Source organism: Giraffa tippelskirchi, chromosome 10 (genome assembly GCF_054371585.1).
Source record: "Giraffa tippelskirchi isolate mGirTip1 chromosome 10, T2T-mGirTip1v1.2.pri, whole genome shotgun sequence".
Lineage (NCBI taxonomy): Eukaryota > Metazoa > Chordata > Mammalia > Artiodactyla > Giraffidae > Giraffa > Giraffa tippelskirchi.
The window spans coordinates 149,318,383-149,342,741 of NC_137284.1; the positions used below are offsets into that span (position 1 = coordinate 149,318,383).

The following is a 24,359-nucleotide window of genomic DNA, read 5'->3' on the forward strand; positions in this document are numbered from 1 at the left end:
CTTGATTCCAGCTTGAGCTGGCATCTGTTCTCATTACGTCATGGCAAATAGATGGGGCCAAAGTGGAAGAACTGACAGATTTTCTTTTCTTGGGCTCCAAAATCAGTGCAGATAGTGACTGCAGCCATGAAATTTAAAAGTTGATTGCTCATTAGAAGAAAAGCTATGACAAACCTAGACAGCATATTAAAAAGCAGAGACTTCACTTTGCCAACAAAGGTCTGTCTAGTCAAAGCTATGTTTTTTCCAGTGGTCATGTACGGATGTGAGAGTTGCACCACAAAGAAGGATGAGCACCAAAGAATTGATGCTTTCAAATTTTTGTGCTGGAGAAGACTCTTGAGAGTCCCTTGGATTGCAAGGAGATCCAACCAGTCCATCCTAAAGGAGATCAGTCCTGAATATTCATTGGAAGGACTGATGCTGAAGCTGAAACTGCAATACTTTGGCCACCTGATGCGAAGAACTGACTCATTGAAAAAGACCCTGATACTGGGAAAGATTGAAGGCAATAGGAGAGAGGGCAGCAGAGGATAAGATGGTTAGATAGCATCACCAACTCAATAGTCATGAATCTGAGCAAACTCCAGGAGACTGTGAAGGACACTGAAGCCTGTTGTGCTGTAGTCCACAGGGTCACAAAGAGTCAGACATGACAGGGACAAAACAATTACAACATCACATACACATATCTCACCACAACACCCCTGTCATCTCTCCCCCCAGGAAATAATTTGACCAACAGAGTACATAGAAACATGGATGTATGTCATTTCTCTGGTTCCTCCCACATTGCAAGAATACGGTTCTTTGACTTCAACAGTGGATGCAAAATAGCAGTTTAAATTAAGGCAATGAGGTTCAAGTGAGCAGAGAACGGATTTTATTTTCACCTGTCTTTACATGGCGTGATCAGAAGTTGCACATCTTATTTAATTTTTGTGATGGTGATGATGGTAAAAGAGGAGAAAACTTAGTGTTTTCTAGGTTCCTGAATAATTCATAATGCTGACTGTTCCACCGAAAAAAGGAACTGAGAGAAGAGTTAATCCTTGAGGAGTTGACAGCCACGTTTCACTCCATCTCGAAGGGCCTCTTTGACTTTGTCATTCCGGAGAGTGAAGATGAAAGGGTTCAGCAAAGGGGTTAACACGGAAATCAGCAGGGAGACTATCTTATTGTACTCAGCTGCCTGAGTTTGCTTCGGTTTCATGTAGAGGAACAAACAGCTGCCATAGCCGATGACAACAAAGGTGAAGTGGGAGGCACACGTAGAGAAGGCTTTCCTGCGGCCAGAAGCAGTGGGGATCTTGAGGATGGTGGAGATGATGTAGGTGTAGGAGACAAGTGTTGGGGCCAGAGAACCAATGATAATGAAAACAGCCATTAAAAACAGAACAAACTCTGTGAAAAGAGTGTCATCACAGGACAGTTTGAGTAGCTGACCTCGGTCACAAAAAAAATGGTCTAAAACATTTGATTTGCAGAAGGTAAACTGAAATGTAGCATAGACTGGCCAGATTTCAGAAAGGAACCCAAATACCCATGACCCAGTCACCACCGAGATGCAAGTTTGGCTGTTCATAATGACGTTGTACCTCAAGGGGTTACAGACAGCCATGTACCGGTCCACAGCCATCGCTCCCACCAATGCAAACTCTGTGGTCCCCAGAGCAAGGTACAGGAAGAGCTGGGCCACACATGCAGCCAGAGATATTGTCTGCATCCCAGGGAGCAGCAACCCCCAGAGCATCACAGGGACGATAAGGGACGTGATCATGATCTCCAAGGCAGAGAGATGACCGAGGAAGAAATACATGGGGGAATACAGACGTTTATCAACACAGACAATCACAATGATGACCATGTTGCCGATTATTGTCACTGAGTAGAAGAGAAAGAATATAGCAAAAAGAACGTGGTGTAGTTCTTGGGACCCTGAGAACCCCAAAAGGCAGAATTCAGTGACACTTGAATGATTACTCATCATTCAGTCCTTGTTTCTGCTCCTTGGGAAACCTAGAGATCAAAAGAGAAGAAACACTGCTCCACTTGGTCCTGCTCTTAAGAGAGAAGGAGCACAGATAGGATGAGGAACTATTTCCAATCTGGTGACCAGGTGAGGGGCCCCTACTAGGATGCTCTGTACCAAGTCAAACCTAAATGCTGTCACCTCACATCCAACTAAAAGTTCACTGCCTGGAATGGATGAAGAAACCATCATCTCTATGCTGTGAACAAAACCTCCCTTGGCTTTTTTCCCCAACTAGATGTGCTTTCTCATAGGAAACAAAGGTTAAGACTTGAAAGAAGCCAGTTTTTATGTTGTGTCAGCCCCTTGGGTATGGGGGTTGTTGTTTTCTCTTTGGCTAATTGCAGCAGGTGACATAGTAGCATTTAAGAAGATGTTCAAAGGACTGAAATTTAACCTATGCCTCATCCTGATTGGTACCACAGAGACCCACCTGGGGTCAGCAGAAGAAAGGCAAGGGGGTCTAAGAGCATTATCCCTGGTTTCTTCAGATTTTAAAATTTCCCTGTTCCCATTAGTGCTCCAGATGGAAACTCTTTGAGCCTGGGATAAATTTCTAGGTAGATTCATTCCTATTTAACTCTATTTTTTGCAAAGTCTGGGGAGGAAGTTAAGATGGTGCCCAGCATTGACAAGTTTAGATCCAAGGCTCTCAGACACTCCAGATGCCTGAATCTCTATCACTTCATCCATCCCACTACACTAATGTCATCTCATCAGGGGACTTTTTCCAATCACCCTCCCCCACATTGGAAAGACATAGTATTCTTAGACTTCAGTTTTCGTCCTAGCACTTATTATTACCTGATATTATTTTTGTGTTTAATTGTTTATTCAAGTAAACAACTACTTGAATGTGAAATAAATGAAGCAGTGTACAAAACAAATATTCCTGGACTGTGGAGCTTATATCCAACGGGGCAATGGAGATTATTCCAGACACAAAACAAAGAAGGGAAATATTTAAGATGTTAGTTTACTAACAAGGCCATAGAAAAATAAGGCAAGAAACAGGGACAGGAACTTAATTTTATTTATTCATGGTCCATGTATGATGTTAGATATAAACCCATGAGAGCAAAGATGTATCTTCTATTCATTATACATAATCATATACAGAAAAATACATTATATGTAAGCTATTCTTGAGACAAGTAGTGGTGAAAATATGATAATTTCTGGTAGAGGATGGACATATAAATGTTTAATATATGGTTTAAAAGTACAAGGTCCTGGCCAAGGCTCATAAGCCATGTCCCCTCCATCCTATTATTCTAGGTCTGCTTTCCTTCTTCTTGTTACCATTTTCCTTTCCTCTCTCCCCTTCCTGAGGCTTCCCCAATACCTCTGTAACTCTTTCACTGATGGGAATACAGGCTTCAGGGACAGAAACACTGGGAGATGTCAGTGATCTGCTTCTCCTCAGTTTTCCGTAAGCACCACTAGATAAACATGAGAGAGGAGCCTGCTGACCAACGTCAGGAGCTGAGCCTGCAGGAGCACCGGGTCAGAGAAGAGCGGACTCTGCCCTCTGCTCTACAGGGGCGCTAGGAGAGAAGCCCATCTCCCAGCTGCTCCCCTGCACACTCTTCAGACTCTCGCTGTCCTTCCTCTAGAAGGCAGCCAAGCCAGAACGCCCCATCCTCATCCTCTCCGACACTTTCCTTCGTACAGGAGAACCCTGAGAAGACACTCACCTCGATGCATGGGCGCCTCTGCCACCTCTGATGCTCTCTGGGGCTCGGGCAGGTCTACTCCTGTGTGGCTACTGCTGAGCTGAACACAGGGCTCAGAGCTACCTGGTGCTGCCTCCACTGGTGATGAAGAAGGAAACTGTTCTCAGGGAGGAGTTAGGAAAAACGTCCAGAAATAACAGTGTTGTGGGGAGCTAAGGGCCTATCTCTCTCTCTCTCTCTCTTGCCTTCTCTCTCACTTCCCTCCTTCCCAAGAGGACTTAGTCATTGAGGACCCTGTTCTTAATTAGCCCAGGCTCAGGGCATCCCTCGGCAAGCAGTCTGGGGAGAGCTGAACAAATTTTTATTCATTCCTATCCTTGAGCAATTAAGTTTCAGAACTTTTCAACTTTTTTGTTTAATGGGAAGCCTAAGATCTCACCAGAGGCTTATCAATTCAAGGCTGCCTTCTCAAAGGTCTCAAGTCTAGGCTTCCAGAAATGTCTCAAACTCTGAGCAGATCACCCCTTCTGCTCTTTATCCTACACTCTCCCCAGGATTCACTTAGATAATTGGAGCCAAATCCAGCTCCATCACCGTCCAATAGGAAAATCCATAATTAACCTCTAAAATATGCCCCAATATCCAAAAAAGGATATTGGTCTCAGTCAAAACTTAACTTCAACAAAAATCCCCTGAAGGCCCCTCAAAACCCCATGGAAAGTTTCTACCCCTAAGTCTAACTGCTCTAGACTATTTCTCAGATCTCCACTCTTCTCATATATGTGCCTTTGTATGATTGCAAGCAAGGTTCTTTCAGATGTTTATCTGCATGGCATGTCCCTGATCACCAGCTGGCCAATTCCACATAGGAAGAGTATAAAAGCAGCCTAATGCAGGTAGTTATATTTACAACCTGGTACAACTGGCAAATATAAATTGGTGCTGGAATGAGACAGATACGTGAAAGTTACAAAGCATTTATTGAAATTTGTATTTCATTTTATATATGCCTGTTAAATCTGAGAATGTCACTGTTACAGAAGGCTATAAATTGAGAATAATATTCCTTCCATCCTTCAAACCAGATTGCAATATAATCTTAGACAATCTTAAAAAATCTTATAAGCAGATATCTACATATTCTTTTGAAGAAAATGCTGCAAAAATCTGTTATACACCATTTCCCCTTTCATTTAACGATATATAAAAGATACTCTCCCATATCAACACATGTTGCTCTAATTCTCTTTTTTGCATAGTGTTCCTTCATATGGATGTCCTGGTCTTTATTAGGTAGCCATCTGTTGATCAACTTCATTGTTTTCATTATAAAAATTGAGCTACTCTGTTTTCAAAAATTTTAAGTCCATAAAAATTTTTATATATGGAAAAATCTCTAGAGTTAAAATTTCTAGGTGAAGGAATTCCACATGTGTTGTACCTACAGCATTTTATTGGCACTGAATTATACTCTACAGATTTTGGATTGATTTGAACAACCATGAGGACTATATGGTAGGAGAGCTCTTGATCTCCTGATGTAATTCCCACCTAAAATATAATCAAAATTCTAGGTTAATTTTAAATTGAAAGATCAAAAATAAGGCATATTTTAAAAGAAAACAAATTAAAACCCAATGAAATGGTAAAAGTTCTGTAAGATACACATGACCAACACTGACTCAAAAAGAAACTGAACAACCAGAAATTTCTAAATATGTTCAATGAACTGAATTCATTAGAATTGAACTGAATTAGAAACATTCTCAGGGTTTCCCAGATGGCTCAGTGGGTAGAGAGGAGACGTGGGTCAATCTCTGGATCAGGAAGATAACCTGCAGGAGGGCATAGCAACCCACTCCCCCATATTCTTGCCTGAGAATCTCTTGGACAAGGGAGCCTGGTGGGCTTCAATCCATAGAGCTGCAAAAAGTCAAATATGATCCCAGCAACTAAGCACAAGCAAGAGAAACATTCTCAGAAAGGAAACTGAAATTTCAGATGGACTTACTGGTGGATTCTATCAAATGTTTAAGGAAGAAATAGTATCACTCTTATACAAAATCTTGCAAAAATTAAGTAGAAGCAACTCTGCTCCATTCCTCTTATTATCTTATTATTATACCACCATTATCTTGGTATTGAAGACACCACAGAAAAGTAAATCTACAAACCAATATTCCTCATAAATAGAAATGAAAAAATCCTCAATAAAATACTTGAAAATTAAACTCAACAACTATGCCATAAAAATTAGAGATTTAATTTCAGAAATGCCAGGTTGATTTAATATTTAGAGATCAATCAATATAATTCATCATGCTTAATAGTATTAAAGATCAGTTCAGTTCAGTCACTCAGTCATGTCCGACTCTCTGCGACCCCATGGACTGTAGCACACCAGGCCTCCCTGTCCATCACCAACTCCCGGAGTTTACTCAGACTTATGTCCATTGAGTCAGTGATGCCATCCCACCATCTCATCCTCTGTCATCCCCTTCTCCTCCCACCTTCAATCTTTCCCAACATCAGGGTCTTTTCAAATGATTCTGTTCTTCGCTTCAGGTGGCCAAAGTATTGGAGTTTCAGCTTCAGCATCAGTCCTTCCAATGAATATTCAGGACTGATTTCCTTTAGAATGGACTTGTTGGATCTCCTTGCAGTCCAAGGGACTCTCAAGACTCTTCTCCAACACCACAGCTGGAAAGCATCTACTCTTCGGCGCTCAGCTTTCTTTATAGTCCAACTCTCGCATCCATACATGACTTACGGGAAAAACCATGGCTTTGACTAGACGGACCTTTGTTGGTAAAAGTCTCTGCTTTTCAACATGCTGTCTAGGTTGGTCATAACTTTTCTTCCAAGGAGCAAGCGTCTTTTAATTTCATGGCTGCAATCACCATCTGCAGTGATTTTGGAGCCCCCCCAAAAATAAATTTGTCACTGTGTCTCCATCTATTTGCCATAAAGTGATGGGACCAGATGCCATGATCACTTCAGTAGAGGCATAAAAGGTATTTAACAAAAAATCAGCATTTAATGATTAAACATGCTCATTCAACTGGGAACAAAAGAAATCTTTTGCAAACTGAAAATAACATCTACCTAAGCCTAATGCTAATGTGAAATCGCATGATGACAGATAATGTTTTCCCCTAAGACAGGGAATAAAACAAAGATTATCTGCTCTCATCCCTTCTACTAAAAATTGTACTGGAATTCCTAACTAGTGCAATATACAGCAAGAAAGTGAAATTAAAGCATACAGTTAGGAAATAAAGAAATAAAATTACTTGTTTATAGACTTAATTCTGTATGTAGAAAATCCAAAGAAGTTCACAAAAAAATAACTAGAACTAATAAATGATTATCAAGGTCACAAGATAAAAGCTCAATATTCAAAAATTTATTACATTACTCTACACTAGCAAGAATCACTGGAAACAGAACTTAAAATATAAAATATAATTGACAATAATATCCAAACATAAAAAAAATAAAAGACACATTTAACGAGCTATGTGAGTGACCCAAACACTTAAAACTGTAAAACATTGCTGAGAGAAATTAAAAAGGACTGAAAAAGGTGAAGAAATATTCTACTTTCATAAATCAGAACACACAATTTTGTGAGAATTAATTCTCTCCAATTTCATCTATAGAGTCAATACAATTGCAATCAAATTCCCAGAAGGGCTTTTTTTTAAACATTAAAAAGATGATTCTAAGATTTCTACACAAATGTGAAGGACCTAGAATAGTCAAAATATTTTTGAAAAAAATAACCAAGTTGGAGGACTCACAATACACATTTAAAGACTTACTACAAAACAACAGTAATCAAGACAGTCTGTTACTGATATAATATTATGTGGATCAATCCACATGTAGACCAATAAAATAGAATAGAGAACACAGACACAGATCCAAACGTATATCTTCAATTGTTTTTAACTACAGGAATTGTTGGTGAAGAAATGGAGCAACTGGAACTCTCAGACACTGCTGGTGGGAATGCACAATGGTAAAAATAACATTTAAACATATCAATATCTTACCATACAAACTTGAAATTCCACTATTAGAGAGTTTCCTAAGATGAAGGAAAACATACATCCACCAGGTATGTTTATAAATATTGGTGGCTTGATTCTGAATAAACTGCAAAAAAACCAATGACAATTTTTAGGTAAAATAATAAAATATTTATTTATTTTAAATAAATGATGGCACATCCAGACAGTGGAATACTGTTGTTGTTCAGTCACTCAGTTGTGTACGATTCTTTGCAACCCCATGGACTGCAGAATGCCAGGCTTCCCTGTTCTTCACTATCACCTGGAGTTTGCTCAGATCTATTGCTGAGTGGAATATTACAGTTCACACACAATTTTGAACTGTGTGATGGATGTAGCATCATGGATAAGTCTCTGTAGGGTTATATCAAGCAAAAGAATCCAGATATAAAGTCAATACTATCTTCAGTTCAATTCAGTCACTCAGTCATGTCCGACTCTCTGCGATCCCATGGACTGCAGCATGCCAGGCCTCCCTGTCCACCACCAATTCCCAGAGCCTACTCAAACTCATGTCCATTGAGTCAGTGATGCCATCCAATCATCTCATCCTCTGTTGTCTCCTTTTCCTCCCACCTTCAATCTTTCCCAGCATCAAGGTCTTTTCCAATGAGTCGGTTCTTCGCATCAGGTGGCCAAAGTACTGGAGTTTCAGCTTCAGCATCAGTCCTTCCAATGAATATTCAGGACTGATTTCCTTTAGGATGGACTGGTTGGATCTCCTTGCGGTCCAAGAGACTCTCAAGAGTCTTCTCCAAAACCACAGTTCAAAAGCATCAATTCTTCGGTGCTCAGCTTTCTTTATACTCCAACTCTCACATCCATACATGACTACTGGAAAAACCATGGTTTTGACTAGACAGACCTTTGTTGGCAAAGTAGTGTCTCTGCTTTTTAATATGCTGTCTAGATCGGTCATAATTTTTCTTCCAAGGAGCAAGTGTCTTTTAATTTCATGGCTGCAGTCACCATCTGCAGTGATTTTGGAGCTCCCTAAAATAAAGTCTGTCACAGTTTCCATTGTTTCCCTCTCTATTTGCCATGAAGTGACGGGACCAAATGCCATGATCTCAGTTTTCTGAATGTTGAGTTTTAAGCCAACTTTTTCACTCTCCTCTTTCACTTTCATCAAGAGGCTCTTTAGTTCTTCTTTGCTTTCTGCCATAAGGGTGGTGTCATCTGGATATCTGAGGTTACTGATATTTCTCCCAGCAATCTTGATTCCAGCTTGTGCTTCCTCCAGCCTGGCATTTCACATGATGTACTTTGCATGAGTTAAATAAGCATGGTGACAATATACAGCCTTGATGTATTACTTTCCTGATTTGGAACCAGTCTGTTGTTCCATGTCCAGTTCTAACTGTTGCTTTTTGACCTGCATACAGATTTCTCAGGAGGCAGGCCAGGTGGTCTGGTATTCTCATCTCTTGAAGAATTTTCCACAGTTTGTTCTGATCCACACAGTCAAAGGGTTTGGCACAGTCAATAAAGCAGAAATAGATTTTTTCTGGAACTCTCTTCCTTTTTCGATGATCCAACGGATGTTGGCAATTTGATCTCTGGTTCCTCTGTCTATACTAAATCCAGCTTGAACATCTGAAAGTTCATGGTTCATGTACTGTTGAAGCCTGGCTTGGAGAATTTTGAGCATTACTTTGCTAGCATGTGATATGAGTGCATTGTGTGGTAGTTTGAGTATTCTTTGGCAGTGCCTTTCCTTGGGATTGGAATGAAAACTGACCTTTTCCAGTCCTGTGGCCACTGCTGAGTTTTCCAAATTTGCTGGCATATTGAGTGTAGCACTTTCACAGCATCATCTTTTAGGATTTGAAATAGTTCAACTGGAATTCCATCACCTTCGTAGTTCATAGTGATGCTTCCTAAGGCCCGCTTGACTTCAAATTCCAGGATGTCTGGCTCTAGGTGAGTGATCACACCTTTGTGATTATCTTGGTCATGAAGATCTTTTTTGTATAGTTCTTCTGTGTATTCTTGCCGCCTCTTCTTAATATCTTCTGCTTCTGTCAGGTCCATACCATTTCTGTCCTTTATTGTGCCCATCTTTGAATGAAATGTTCCCTTGGTATCTCAAATTTTCTTGAAGAGATCTCTAGTCTTTCCCATTCTATTGTTTTGCTCTGTTTCTTTGCATTGATCACTGAGGAAGGCTTTCTTATCTCTCCTTGCTATTCTTTGGAACTCTGAATTCAAATGGGTATATCTTTCCTTTCCTCCTTTGCTTTTTGCTTCTCTTCTTTACACAGCTACTTGTAAGTCCTCCTCAGACAGTCATTTTGCATTTTGCATTTATTTTTCTTGGGGATGGTCTTGATCCCTGTCTCCTGTACAATGTCACGAACCTCTGTCCATAGTTCTTTGGGCTGTCTGTTGATCAGATCTAATCCCTTGAATCTATTTGTCATATGTATACCTATGTCATATATATACATATGTCATAGGTATACCTATGGCCAATTCATGTTGATGTATGGCAGAAACCATCACAATGTTTATCTAATTAAAAGTCTAATTAAATTAGACTTTAATTTAAAAGTTTAATTAAAAGTTAAAATTGAAAAAATCAGTTCAAGATATATGTTTGGATCTGTGTCTGAATTTTCTATTGTATTGGTCTGCATGTCCCTTGATCTGCATGATGTTATGTCAGTAGCATTCTGTCTTGATTGTTTGTGTGTGTTTAGTCACCGTCATGTCTGATTCTCTTTTGTGATCTCATGGACTGTAGTCTGACAAGCCCTTCTGTCCATGGGATTTTCTAGGCAAGAATCCTGGGGTGGGTTTCCACTCCTTCTCCAGGGGATCTTCCCAACCCAGGGATTGAACCTGTGTCTCCTGCATTGACAGGAAGGTTCTTTAACACTGAGCCACCAGGGAAGCCCTCTGTCTTGATTACTGTACCTTTATAGTAAGTCTTTTAATGTATACTGTGAGTCCTCCAGCTTAGTTCCTTCTTAAAAAAATTTATTGCTATTCTAGGTCCTTCACATTTTCATAGAAACCTTAGAGTCACCTTTATGATATTTTTTTTTAAAGCCTCCTGGGATTTGATTGAAATTGTATTGAGTCTATGGAGAGAACTGAAATTCTAACACAATTGCAGTTGTATGATCTGATTTATGAAAATAGAATATTCACCTATTTAGATTCTCTTTAATTTCTCTCAGCAATGTTTCACAATTTTAAGTATACATGCCATGCACATAGTTTGTTTAATGTGTTCTGTAGTTTTTCATGTTTCTGGATATTATTGTTACATATTTTTTATTTCCATTTGCAATGTTCATTGCTAGTTTAGAGCAATGCAAGAAATTTTTGTATGTTGAGCTTTTATCCTGCGACCTTGATAATCATTTATTAGTTCTAGTTACTTTTTGTAGACTTCTTAGGATTTTCTACAAATAGAATTACATCTGTAGATAAGTAATTTTGTTCATTTCCTAACTGTATGCTTTCCATTTCATTTTCTTTCTGTATTGTATTAGCTAGCACTTCCAGTATGAAGTTGAGTAGAAGTGATGAGAACAGATATCTCTGTCGTATTCCCTGTCTTAGAATAAGGCATTATCTCTTATCAGGTTTCATATTAGCACTACGCTTTTGTTAGATGCTACTTTTAGTTTGAGGAAGATTGCTTTGGTTCCTAGTTGAATGAGAGTTTTTAATCAAAGGTTGTTCTTTTTTGGTAAATAGCTCTTCTGCCCCTATTGAAGTGGTCATGAAGCTTTTCTCTTTACTTCTGTTAACATGGTGATTTATATTGATTAATCTCCTAATATAAACCAACCTGGCATTTCTGGAATAAAATCATCATTTTGTGATTGGGTATTCTTTTCTTTACATATTGCTGGATTTGAATTTTTAATATTTTTATTAAGGAATTTTCTTCTATGTTCCTGAGAAATATTGGTTGGTAAGTTTATTTTCCTGTGATGCCTTTAGTATCAAAATAATTCTGGCTTGATAAGAAGAATGGGGCATTGTTCTCTTTTCCTCAATTTTGCTAGAAGATTTTGTGTAGAATTTGTATTATTTCTTCCATAAATGTTTGATAGAATTCACCAGCAAACCCATCTGAACTTGTAGTTTTTGTGTGGGAAGGTTTTTAAGTAGGAATTCATTTATTTAACAAATTTTGGGACCAGTTGTTCAATTTCATTTCAGTGACTTATAGTAAATTTTATTAAAAGAAAAGACTGTCCATTGATTACCAATTGATTTCTCTTTTGAGATATTTTTGTTGCCTTCGATTTAAAATTAAAATGAAATTTTGATTATCCCTTTGGTTGGTTGGAAATCAACAACTCACATATCATAGCGGTGTGCAAACCAATCCAGAATCTATGGAGTGTAACTCGGTCCCAATAGAAAGCAATAGTTAAAATATATCTAACTTTTGAACTAAAAATTCCAGCTCTATGGATTTATTCCATATATACAAATCTGTATAGACTTATAAATGTCTGACTATTTATAACATCGATTTTCATAAGAAAAATAGAAAAAACAACAAAACCTTATTAATAGAGGGCTTGCTAATAAGGACATGTGTAAAAGGAAAAACTATGCAAAACCAGTATGGCAACATGTGTTGATATGGGAGAGACTCTTTTGTATGTTGTTAAGTGAGAGAGTAATGGGGTTGCAGAGTCCGACACTACTGAGCAACTGAACACAACAACAAAAATTATAAAACAGATTTTCACAGCATTTTCTTCCAAAGAAAGTGTAGATGCCTGCTTAGGAAATTTTTCTGAGATTACATGGGCAACTGGGTTGGGATTAGACAGTTTGAGGAATGGAAGGAATATTATTCTCAAATTATACTCTTCTATACCAGTTGACATTCTTGGATTTAACAGATGTGTTTAAATTGGAATCCAAAAATCTCAATAAATGCTTTGTAAGTCTCACATGTGTGTCTCACTCCAGCACCAAGCAGATTTTCACTTTAAATTTTGTCAGTCGTTCCAGGTTGTAAATATAACTACCTCCATTAGGCTCTACTTAGGCTCTTCCTACATAGAAGTGCCCAGCTGGTGAGTAGGGACGTGCCATGGAGAGAAATGTCTGCAAGTAGCTTGCATGAGTGCTGATAGGCGCACATGGATGAGAATAGTGGACACCTGAGACAGGAGAGGAGAACAGAGTTGGATTTAGGGGTGGAGCTTCTTCATGGGATTTCCAGGGGCCTACAGGGTTATTACCAGGAGCCTCTGTATAATGAGCCAAGGAGACATAAGGCTTTGGGAGAGGGGGGTTGCTGAAGTTAAGCTTGGAGATCCAAATGCAGGCTTTCTTTAAACATTGGGGTGTATTTTTGGGTCAATAGTTGGAGCTTTCTTAGCTGGATGAGGAGGGAGCTGATTTTGACTCCAATTATCTAAGAGAATCCTGGGAAGAACTTAGGATAAAGAGCAGAAGGGGTGTTCTACTCAGAGTCTGAAACATCTTCTGGGAACCTCGACTTAGGGCCTTTGAGAAGGCAGCCTTGAATTGAGAAGCCTCTGAGAGCTTTTAGGTTTCCCATTGAAAAAAAGTTGAAAAAGTTCTGAAATGTAATTGCTCAGGGATGGGAATGACGAAAAGCTTGTTCTGCTTTCCCCGGACTGCTTGCAGAGGGATGCCCTAAACCTGGGCTAATTAACAGCAGGGTCCTCAGTGACTAAGTCCCCTTGGGAAGGAGCGAAGTGGGAGAGAAGGAAAGACAGACAGAGAGAGAGATAGGCCCTTAGCTCCCCACAACACTGTTATTTCTGGACGTTTTTCCTAACTCCTCCCTGAGGACAGTTTCCTTCTTCACCATGCATGGAGGCAGAACCAGGTAGCTCTGAGCCCTGTGTTCAGCTCAGCAGTAGCCACACAGGAGTAGCCCTGCCCGAGCCCCAGAGAGCATCAGAGGTGGCAGAGGCGCCCATGCATCCAGGTGAGTGTCTTCTCAGGGTTCTCCTGTACAAAGGAAAGTGTCGGAGAGGATGAGGCTGGGGCGTTCTGGCTTGGCTGCCTTCTAGAGGAAGGACAGCGAGAGTCTGAAGAGTGTGCAGGGGAGCTGTTGGGAGATGGGCTCCTCTCCTAGTGCCCCTGCAGAGCAGAGGGCAGAGTCCGCTCTTCTCTGACCCGGTGCTCCTGCAGGCTCAGCTCCTGATGTCGGTCAGCAGGCTCCTCTCTCACATTCCTTCATCTAGTGGTGCTTACGGAAAACTGAGGAGAAGCAGACCACTGAGATTTCCCAAAGGTTCTGTCTTTGTAGCCTGTATTCCCATCAGTGAAAGATTTACAGAGGTGTTGGGGAAGTCTCAGGAAGGGATGAGAGGAAAGGAAAATGCTAATGTGAGGAGAAAAGGCAATCCGACAACAATAGCATCTCAGAGCTATGGCCTTACTACCCTGCCAGGACCATGTGGTATTCAATCATAAAGCCTGTGTCCATTCACTCATCATTTGTCAAAAATTTTTAGCATTCATTTGGCTCCAGAATGTTTACATATATGTATCTATAATATATACAGAGGACATTTCCTTGCCTCTTTGTAGTTTATATTCCAGTATCATAGTTCAACAAAATATATGAAATTTCCTCTCCTGCTTCCTTGTTTCATTTTTCTATGGCATGATGAATGAACTATTTTATATACTTGTTTATGGAATAGCTTCCATTTTCTCCTTGAATGTAAGCACCGCAGCACAGGGATTTTTAGTTTGCTCTGTTCACTGCAGCATTTGTTTAATGTTAAATGAAGGAGTGAACTAAGAAATTAAATGTATAACATAATGTCATAAGTGCTATGAAGAAAGCCAACTGTCAAGAATGAACAGGTCTTTCACATTTTGGGGAAGGTGAATGGAAAGAGTCATCTGAGGAGATGACATTAGCATGGTGGTATAGACAGAGTGAGGGGCAGACATCCAGACAACCCGAACAACTGAGCACCTTGGATCTAAACTTGTGAAAGTCAGGTACCATCTTTCTTTCCTGTCAAGATCTGCAGGGGGAAACGGTGTAAGAGAAGATTGAATCTGCTCAGGGAAATCATCCCAAGCTCCAGAGTTTCCATTTGGAATACTTCCTGATTTGTAATATAGAGATCATAAAATCTGGGGAAAGCAGAGATGGTGCTCCAGGAACCTCTGCCTCTTTTCTGTTAAACCCAAAGGGACCTCTGTAATACCCATCAGGATGAAGGGTGGGATAAAATTCACTCTCTAGAACATCCTCTGGCATGTCACTATATCATCTGCTACAGGTAAGCTAAGAGGAAAGAACAAACCCTGGACCTAAGGGACTGACTCAGCATCAAGACTGGCCGCTTTCAAAGGTCTTAACCTTTGTTCCCTGTGAGAATGCACATCTAGTGGGGAAAAAAGACAAGAGAGGTGTTCTTCACACAAGTGGAGAGGTTGGTATCTTCATCCATTCCAGGCAGTGAACATTCAGCTGGACCGGAGGTGACAACATTTGAGTCTGACTTTGTGCAAAGCATCCTCATGGGGCAGCTCACCTGGTCCCCAGGTTGGAAATGGTTCCTCATCCTAGGCTGCCCTTCTCTCTTGAAAGCAGGACTATGTGGAGCAGCATTTCTTTTCTTTTGATTTCCAGGTTTCCCAAGGAGCAGATACAAGGACTGAAAGATGAGCAATCACTCAAGTGCCACTGAATTCTGCCTTTTAGGGTTCCCTGGGTCCCAAGAACTACATCACATTCTCTTTGCTATATTCTTTCTCTTCTACTCAGTGACAGTAATGGGGAACACCGTCATCATCGTGATTATCTGTGTTGATAAACATCTACATTCCCCCATGTATTTCTTCCTTGGTCATCTCTCTGCCTTGGAAATGCTGACAACATCTGTTATCGTCCCTGTGATGCTCTGGGGGTTGCTGCTCCGTGAGTTGCAGACAATATCTCTGAGTGCATGTGTGGCCCAGCTCTTCCTGTACCTTGCTCTGGGGACCACAGAGTTTGCATTGTTGGGAGTAATGGCTGTGGACCGTTACATGGCTGTCTGTAACCCTTTGAGGTACAATACCATTATGAACAGCCACACCTGTATCTCAGTGGTGATTGTGTCATGGGTGTTTGGGTTCCTTTCTGAAATCTGGCCAGTCTATGCCACATTTCAGTTTACTTTCTGCAAATCAAACGTGTTAGACCATTTTTATTGTGACCGAGGTCAGTTGCTCAAACTGTCATGTGATGACACTGTTTTCACAGAGTTTGTTCTGTTTTTAATGGCTGTTTTCATTATCATTGGTTCACTGGTTCCAACAATTGTCTCCTACACCTACATCATCTCCACCATCCTCAAGATCCCCACTGCCTCTGGCCGCAGGAAAGCCTTCTCTACGTGTGCCTCCCACTTCACCTTTGTTGTCATCGGCTATGGCAGCTGCTTGTTCCTCTATGTGAAACCCAAGCAAACGCAGGCTGCTGAGTACAATAAGATAGTCTCCCTGTTGATTTTTGTGTTAACTCCTTCGCTGAACCCTTTCATCTTCACTCTCCGGAATGATAAAGTCAAACAGGCCCTTCGAGATGGAGTGAAACGCGCTGTCAACTCCTCAAGGATTAAGTCTTCTCTCAATTTAGATGGTGTGATCTTGACTTGAGATCAGTCAGTTACCTAGAAAATGCTACTCTTACCATTGTCTCCGTTACGAAAATAAAATAGAATGTACAACTCCCGATCAGGCCATGGAAGTAGACAAGGCATGTGAAAATGAGATCTGTGCTCCACTCACTAAAAACTCACCGTGTTTGTTTCTATTTGCTTCCCCTGGGAACTCAAGAAAGCGGACTCTGAGGATGTGGGAAGACCTAGAAAAGAGAAAAGCATACATTGTCATAAATGTTCTATTGGATCAATATTGGTTTGTAATGCATCTTGAAAATGTGTTTCCTGGGAGAGTAAGGAAATGGGTGTGTTGGGAGTGAGATTGATGGATAATGAATTCAAAGGCAGAGATGTGCACTTTGTTTCTTCATAAGCTCTTCCTAGTTCTTTTCCTATATTTTTGTGGAATTTCTTGACAAGATGGCCATAAGTTTTTGTTTTTTTTTTTAAATAAATTTATTTATTTTAGTTGGGGGCTAATTACTTTACAATATTGTAATAGTTTTTGCCATACACTGACATGAATCAGCCATGGGTTTACATGTGTTCCCCTTCCTGGACCCCCCACCCACTTCCCTCCCCATCCCATCCCTCTGGGTCATCCCATTGCCCCAGCCCTGAGCATTAGTCTCATGCATCGAATATGGAATGGTGTTCTGTTTCACATATGATAATATACATGTTTCAATGCTATTCTCCCAGAATGTCCCACCCTCGATGGCCATAAGTTATAAAGTATCCTATGTTTCTCTTTTTCTCTGATTGTTTCATATTTTCCTGGACTCCTTGCTACCACAAAGTACATATGATGTTATATCCATTATGCCACAGAATGAATCTAGAGTGGTGATATGGAGATTGGAATCCTTCTCACTTGGCAATTATTGGTGATATAAAGATATGGAAATATTTGAGTCAGAAGGAGGAAAAACTGCCTTTTGCTAAACTTCAGGGCATTGCTTTAGCCCCTCCCTTTTGAGGTGTGTGTGTGGTAGAGACAGATAAGAGTGAAATGACTAATTCTGGAGGGAGCATCTTGTGTTCACTGTTGCTGAAAACAGCTCTTTCTGTTCTGACCTCTCCCAGACCCAGACTTCAGGCTGAACAACGCATTTTGCGTGTTTGTTTTCAAATCCAAGTGTACCTTTCGTAGGTTTTCTCTGTGGGCCGACCATAACAAACAAGTCACTACCCACTTCATTCCCAGTTTCTTAGCAATTGCAGGGCATGACTGTTTGGCAGTGTAATGATTGAAATCTCACATTGTTGGTGGAAGGGCTTTGGAGGTAGGAGTTTAGTGAAAATGATGGCACTCAGTACATCCTACCAGCTCTGAATTGAGAGGGGCAACTGAGCTGCCCAGTAGAGGTTGATGGGCTTACTTATGTTTTCCAAGAGTACTGTGTGAGGATGCCTTTCTGTTGGTGAGCATAGGCAAGACCAAATAGCTGAAGAAAGAAGAGATGTGAAAGGCAATAGAGAAAGGGAAAGATATATTCAACTGAATGCAGAGTTCCAGAGAATAGCAAGGAGAAACAAGAAGGTTTTCTTAAATGAACAATGCAATGAAATAGAGGAAAACAATAGAATGCGAAAAACCAGAGACCTCTTCAAGAAAATTGGAGATATCAAGGGAACATTTCATGCAAGAATGAGCCCAATAAAGGACAGAAATGGTAAGGACCTAACTAACAGAAGCAGAAGAGATTAAGAAGAGGTGACAAGAATACACAGAAGAACTGTAAAAAAAGGTCTTAATGACTTGGATAACCATAATGGTGTGGTCACTCACCTAGAGCCAGACATTCTGGAGTGTGAAGTGAAGTGGAACTTTTGAAGAATTAGTTTGAACAAAGTTCAGTTCAGTTCAGTCACTCAGTCGTGTCCGACTCTTTGCGACGCCATGGACTGGAGCATACCAGGCTTCCCTGTCCATCGCCAACTCGCAGAGCTTACTTAAATTCACGTCCATTGAGTCGGCGATGCCATCCAACCATCTCATCGTCTTTCGTCCCCTTCTCCTCCTGCCTTCAATCTTTCCCAGCATCAAGGTCTTTTCAAATGAGTCAGTTCTTCACATCAGGTGGCCAAAGTATTGGAGTTTCAGTTTCTGCATCAGCCCTTTCAATGAATATTCAGGACTGACTTCCTTTAGAATGGATTGGTTAGTAGAATAGATGCAATTATTACCCCCAAGGGTCAGAACCTTATCCACTAAAGAAACAATACAGAAAATAGTCCTTCCTCAACTGCCACAACTGACTTTCATTCCACCCTTGCTTCCCTCTTTCTCTCTCTTCTTCAGCAGTCTGAGAGATGTTTTAAAACACAGACTAGATCAGGTCTTTTCCCTAATTAAAAGCTTCTCAGTGCCTTATGGTCAAAACCCCAAGTCTTACAAAGCCCTGCAATATTCCTAGAAATGCTTTTTTATAATGTCATCCGGTGGTACTCAACCTTCGTCCTATGCTTCTAGAAACGTTGGCATTCTTTCAGTTCTTCAAGGGCAATGTTACATGCTACTCCACTTCTTAGAATGTGCATCCCATCTCTTATCCAGCTGTGCCAAGTTAGAGTCAGATACCACTTAATTATCACCCTCTCGTAGATGCTTCCCAACCCCTAAGCCATGTTCAGGCTTCCTGCCAAGTGCTCTCCAAATACCCTTGTAGTAGATGGCTGTGTTCATTGTCCAGATCTGCTTCAGGACCAAGACACTCATTCTCCCAGCCCAAAGCCAAGACTATCCCCAGTAACTGCCCTTAATTGGCCATCCCTGGTGGCTCAACAGTAAAAGAAATCCATCTGTAATGCAGGAGATGCAAGGATACGGGTTCAGTCCCTGGGTCAGGAAGATCCCCTGGAGGAGGAAATGGCAACCCACTCCAGTATTCTTGCTGGGAAAATCCCATGGACAGAGGAGCCTGGTGGGCTAGAGTCCATAGGGTTGCAAAAGAGGCAGACACAACTGAGTGCCTGAAACAGACTAAGACTGAGCAACTAAAACTGTAAAACTAAGGAAGCTGGAACCAGTAGCTGCTGATGCAGGAGTGCAAACGCCCAGCTCCTGTGTTTCAGGTAGGGACACAATTCAGGAAGCAGTTAAAGAGCTGTCCTAAGTCGAGAGCTCCCTGGGGGATTGAAGCCTTTGTTGCTACAATGCTCAGCTTCCTCTGCCAAATATCTCCTCCCTCACACCAGTTCAGGGAGTGTTCCAAGAGCCTATTCAGACCTAAGGCAAACTAATAGTTTATTTCTCAAATGATTCTCTACAATAACAGATGCATGTATTTGTCTAAGTTTGTGTGTGTTTATTTATTTATTATGTAACGTAATACTTTGGCCACCTGATGTGAAGAACTGACTCATTGGAAAAGACTCTGATGCTGGGAAAGATTGAAGGGGGGAGAAGAAGGGGACGACAGAGGATGAGACAGTTGGATGGCATCACCGACTCAATGGACATGAGTTTGAGCAAGCTCTGAGAGTTGGTGATGGACAGGGAAGCCTGGCTTGCTGAAGTCCATGGGGTCGCAGAATCGGACACAACTGAGCTACTGTACTGAACTGAACCGAATATACACTATCAGAGAAGAGACCATGTCTATTATGTTCACTGATACATTTTTAGCACATTGTCTAAAAAATAACTGTTATTTTAATAACAGTATTGTTAAATTTCCAGTCTTCAGTTTGAAACATGCTGAACTATTTTCAGTGTTTTTAAAACAATTTAAATTTGTTTTAATGAACTCAGCTTATAAGTGAAATTTATGTTCATATAAAATAAAATGTTTCATGATTTTAATTTTACGTAATTCTTACACCTAAAATTTCACTCTTATGTAGTTAAATTTAACAGTTTTCAATATGCAGGGATATGTGCTTTCTTTAGAAAAGCCTATTGTTTTCATAGTAATTTAAAAAGAAATGACGAAAACTGAACAAAGCCTCAGAGAATATGTGACTCCATTAAGTGCACCTCACACATGAATGATAGCACCAGAATAGAGGAACTACAAAGGAGAGAAATAATTAGCTATGGAAATGATAGTTGAAACCTTCCAAAGTTGATGAAAATCATTTAAATCCAAGAAGGATAAATCCAAAGAGATCCATACACAAGCACATAACAGTAAAATTTTCAAGAGACAAGAGACAAAAATCATCGAAGCAGCAAGAGCAAAACCACATTGTATGTGTAAGAGATCCAGCTAAGATTAATACTGACTTCTCATCAGAACAAATAATTCTAGATTGCTATGGGATCACGTATTTAAAGTGCCAAAAGAAAAAAATATGGTCAGTCGTGGTTCTTATATCCAGCAAAACAGTCTCTCAAAAGTGAAGGCAAAAAGAGATCAACTAAGACAAAAAAATTTTTTGCTAGCATTACTCACCCCATTTCCTTACAAAAAATACTGAAGGAAGTTCTGATTAAAAGCAAATGACCCAAGATGGTAATTAGTATCTATGCAAAGTAGAAAAAGAGCATAAACCTAATTTGGTAACTGTAATATACAAGTCAGTATGAATGCATATTTTTCCCCTGGACTTTGATTTGCTGATTAAAAAATTACTATATAAAACAGCAACTATATAAATGTATATTAAATGGATAACATATATAAATGTAATATATTTGCCAATGATGGCACAAAGGAAGTGAATAGAAGAAAAGCTGTTTCAGAATAAGCAAATGACACCAAATGTCAACTTGACTCTGAGGCACAAATGAAGAGAACCAGAAAGGGTAAACAAGGCTCATATAACAAATGCTAAAAGTATACCCTTACTCCTTTTTTCACCCAGCATCTTTAAAAAATATATAAAGTAATAACTATAACAATATACACTAAGTTTATAACTATAGAGACATAATATGTATTAATATAATAGCAGCACAGAAGAGGGGGATGAGAACAGAGCCATATAGAAGTAATGTTTCTACATCTAACTGGCATTGTGAGTATGAATCTGAACTCAATTATAAGTTCAGATGTATATATTAAGGCCCAGAGGACTTACCACAAAATGTGACTTAAAAATTGAAAAAAAATTAATAAAAAATTTATAATATCATATTAGAAAATATTCACCTAATGCCAAAGTAATATAACTATGCTTCACATGTTAAAGATGTAGTGGAAAAGGTGGGTAACAGGAATAGACAAGAGAGGAATTTCAGTAAAGAGATAAAAATATGAGAGAATCAAATGAAAATATTATATTTAAAAAGCATTGCATGAGGGATGGAGAATTCCGCCTACGGGCTTATCAAAAAATTCAACAAAGCAAAGAAAATCTCAGTTTGAAAATATGTCATAGTATATACACTGTACACGTTTACTAATTTTCCTGTTGTTGTTTAGTCACTCAGTTATGTTTGACTCTCGGCGACCCCATGGGCTGCCGCATCCCAGGCTCCCCTGTCCTCCACTATCTCCTGGAGTTTGCTCAAATTCATGTCCATTGACTTGGTGATGCCATCCAACCATCTCATCCTCTGCAACACCTTTTCCTTTTGCCTTCAGTCTTTCCCAGCATCAGGGTTCTTCCAACAAGTTGGTTCTTCACATCAGGTGGCCAAAGTATTGGAGCTTCAGCATAAGTCCTTCCAATGAATATTAAGCATAGATTTCCTTTAGGATTGACTTGTTTGATCTCCTTGCAGTCCAAAGAACTCTCAAGAGTCTGCTCCAGCACCACAATTTGAAAGCATCAATTCTTCAGGGCTCAGCCTTCTTTATGGTCCAAATCTCATATTCATATACATGACTACTGGAAAAACTATAGCTTTGAACAGACAGATGTGACTAGACGGCAAAGTGATGTCTCTGCTTTTTAATACACTGTCTAGGTTTGTCATAGCTTTCCTTCCAAAGGGCAAGTATCTTTTAATTTCATGGTTGCAGTCACCATCTGCAGTGGTTTTGGAGCCCAAGAAAAGAAAATCTGTCATTGCTTCCGCTTTTCCCCCTTCTATTTGCCATGAAGTGATGGGACTGTATGCCATTATCTTAGTTTTTTGAATGCTGTGTATCAAGCCAGTTTTTTCACTCTCCACTTTCACCCTCATCAAGAGGCTTTTTACTGCCTCTTCATGCTCTGCCATTAGAGTGGTACCATTCACACAACTGAAGTTGTTGATATTTCTCCTGAAAATCTTGATTCCAGCCTGTGATTCATCTAGCCCTGCATTTTGCATGATGTACTCTGCATATGGGCTTCTCTGGGGGCTCAGTGGGAAAGAATCTATCTGCAATGTAGGAGCTGCAGGAGACACAGGTTCAATCCCTGGATTGGAAAATCCCCTGGAGGAGGGCATAGCAATCTACTCTAGTATTCTTGCCTGGAGAAGCCCATGGACAGAGGAGCCTGGTGGGCTACAGTCCATAGGGTTGCAAAGAGTCAGACAAGACTGAAGCAACTCAGCATGCATGCACAGCCCTCTGCATATAAGTTAAAAAAGCAGGGTGACAATATACAGTTTTGTCATATTTCTTTCCCAGTTTTGAACCAGTCAGTTGTTCCATGTCCAGTTCTAACTGTTGCTTCTTGACTTTGCATACAGGTTTCTCAGGAGACAGGTCAGATGGTCTGGTAGTTCATCTCTTTAAGAATTTTCCAGAATTTGTTGTGATCTACACAGTCAAAGGCTTTATCATAGTCAATGAAGCAGATGTTTTTTTCTGGGATTCCCTTGCTCTCTCCATGATCCAGTGAATGTTGGAAACTTGATCTCTGATTCCTCTGCCTTTTCTAAACTGAGCTTGTGCATCTGGAAGTTCTCAGTTTACATATTGCTGAAGCCTAGCTTGAAGGATTTTCAGCATAATTTTGCTAGCACGTGAAATGAGTGCAATTGTACAGTAGCTTGAACATTCTTTGGCATTGCCCATCTTTGGGACTGTAAGGAAAACTGACCTTTTCCAGTCCTGTGGCCACTGCTGAGTTTTCCAAATTTACTGACATATAGAGGTAAGCACTTTAATGGCATTATCCTTTAGGATTTTAAATAGCTCAGCTGGAATTCCATCACCTCCATTAACTTTGTTCATACTAATACTTCCTAAATTCCATTTCACTTCACACTCCAGAATGTCTGGCTCTAGGTGAGTGACCACACCATTATGGTTATCCAAGTCATTAAGACCTTTTTTTTACAGTTCTTCTGTGTATTCTTGCCACCTGTTCTTAATCTCTTCTGCTTCTGTTAGGTCCTTACCATTTCTGTCCTTTATTGTGCTCATTCTTGCATGAATTGTTCCCTTGATATCTCCAATTTTCTTGAAGAGGTCTCTAGTTTTTCCCATTCTATTGTTTTCCTCTATTTCATTGCATTATTCGTTTAAGAAGACCTTCTTGTTTCTCCTTGCTATTCTCTGAAACTCTGCATTCAGTTGAATATACCTTTCCCTTTCTCTATTGCCTTTCACTTCTCTTCTTTCTTCAGCTATGTCTAAGGGCTCCTCAGACAACCACTTTGCCTTCTTACATTTCTTATTCTTTGGGATGGTTTAGGTCAGTGCCTTCTGTGCAATGTGACAAACCTCTGTCCATAGTTCTTAGGTACTCTGTCTACCAGATTTAATCCCTTGAATCTGTTCATTACCTCCACTGTATAATCATAAGGAATTTGATTTAGGTCATAACTGAATGGTCTAGTGGTTTTCCCTACCTTATTCATTTTAAGGCTGAATTTTGCAATAAGGAGCTCATGTTCTGAGACACAGTCAGCTCCAGGGCTTGTTTTTACTGACTGTATAGAGCTTCTCCACCTTCAGCTGCGAAGAACATAATCTGATTTTAGTACGGACCATCTGCTAATGTCCATGAGTAGACTCTGTAATCACCCTGACCACAGTATTGTATATTCTCATAAGAAATGTATCAAAGTCTATTCTCCAGAATTCACATCAACACAGTATCCCCAGAGGTTTAC

The 24,359-nt window shown here is 40.1% G+C and overlaps 3 protein-coding genes across 4 annotated transcripts in view; 1 reads left to right on the forward strand and 2 right to left on the reverse strand.

Annotated features, from left to right (window-relative positions):
* KEL (Kell metallo-endopeptidase (Kell blood group)) overlaps positions 1 to 24,359 on the reverse strand; it is a 138,330-nt gene that overhangs the window by 80,802 nt on the left and 33,169 nt on the right. The window lies entirely within an intron of this gene.
* Positions 704 to 24,359, reverse strand: part of LOC145523704 (olfactory receptor 9A4-like) — a 150,526-nt gene continuing 126,870 nt past the window's right edge. The window contains exons 3-4 of one of the 2 annotated variants that reach the window (XM_081534445.1): positions 16,553 to 16,617; positions 864 to 1,309 (exon numbers count right to left, since the gene is read on the reverse strand). In XM_081534445.1, coding sequence (XP_081390571.1) covers positions 1,046 to 1,309; positions 16,553 to 16,617 — 329 coding nt within the window. In that variant the 3' untranslated portion in view covers positions 864 to 1,045. Of the gene's footprint in view, positions 2,914 to 16,552; positions 16,618 to 24,359 lie in introns of those variants that run through there. The other variant, XM_081534444.1, reaches the window with a different exon arrangement.
* Positions 15,432 to 16,372, forward strand: LOC145523703 (olfactory receptor 9A4-like). The gene is given in 2 exon segments (XM_081534443.1): positions 15,432 to 16,347; positions 16,350 to 16,372. Coding segments are annotated over 2 exon segments (939 nt in total).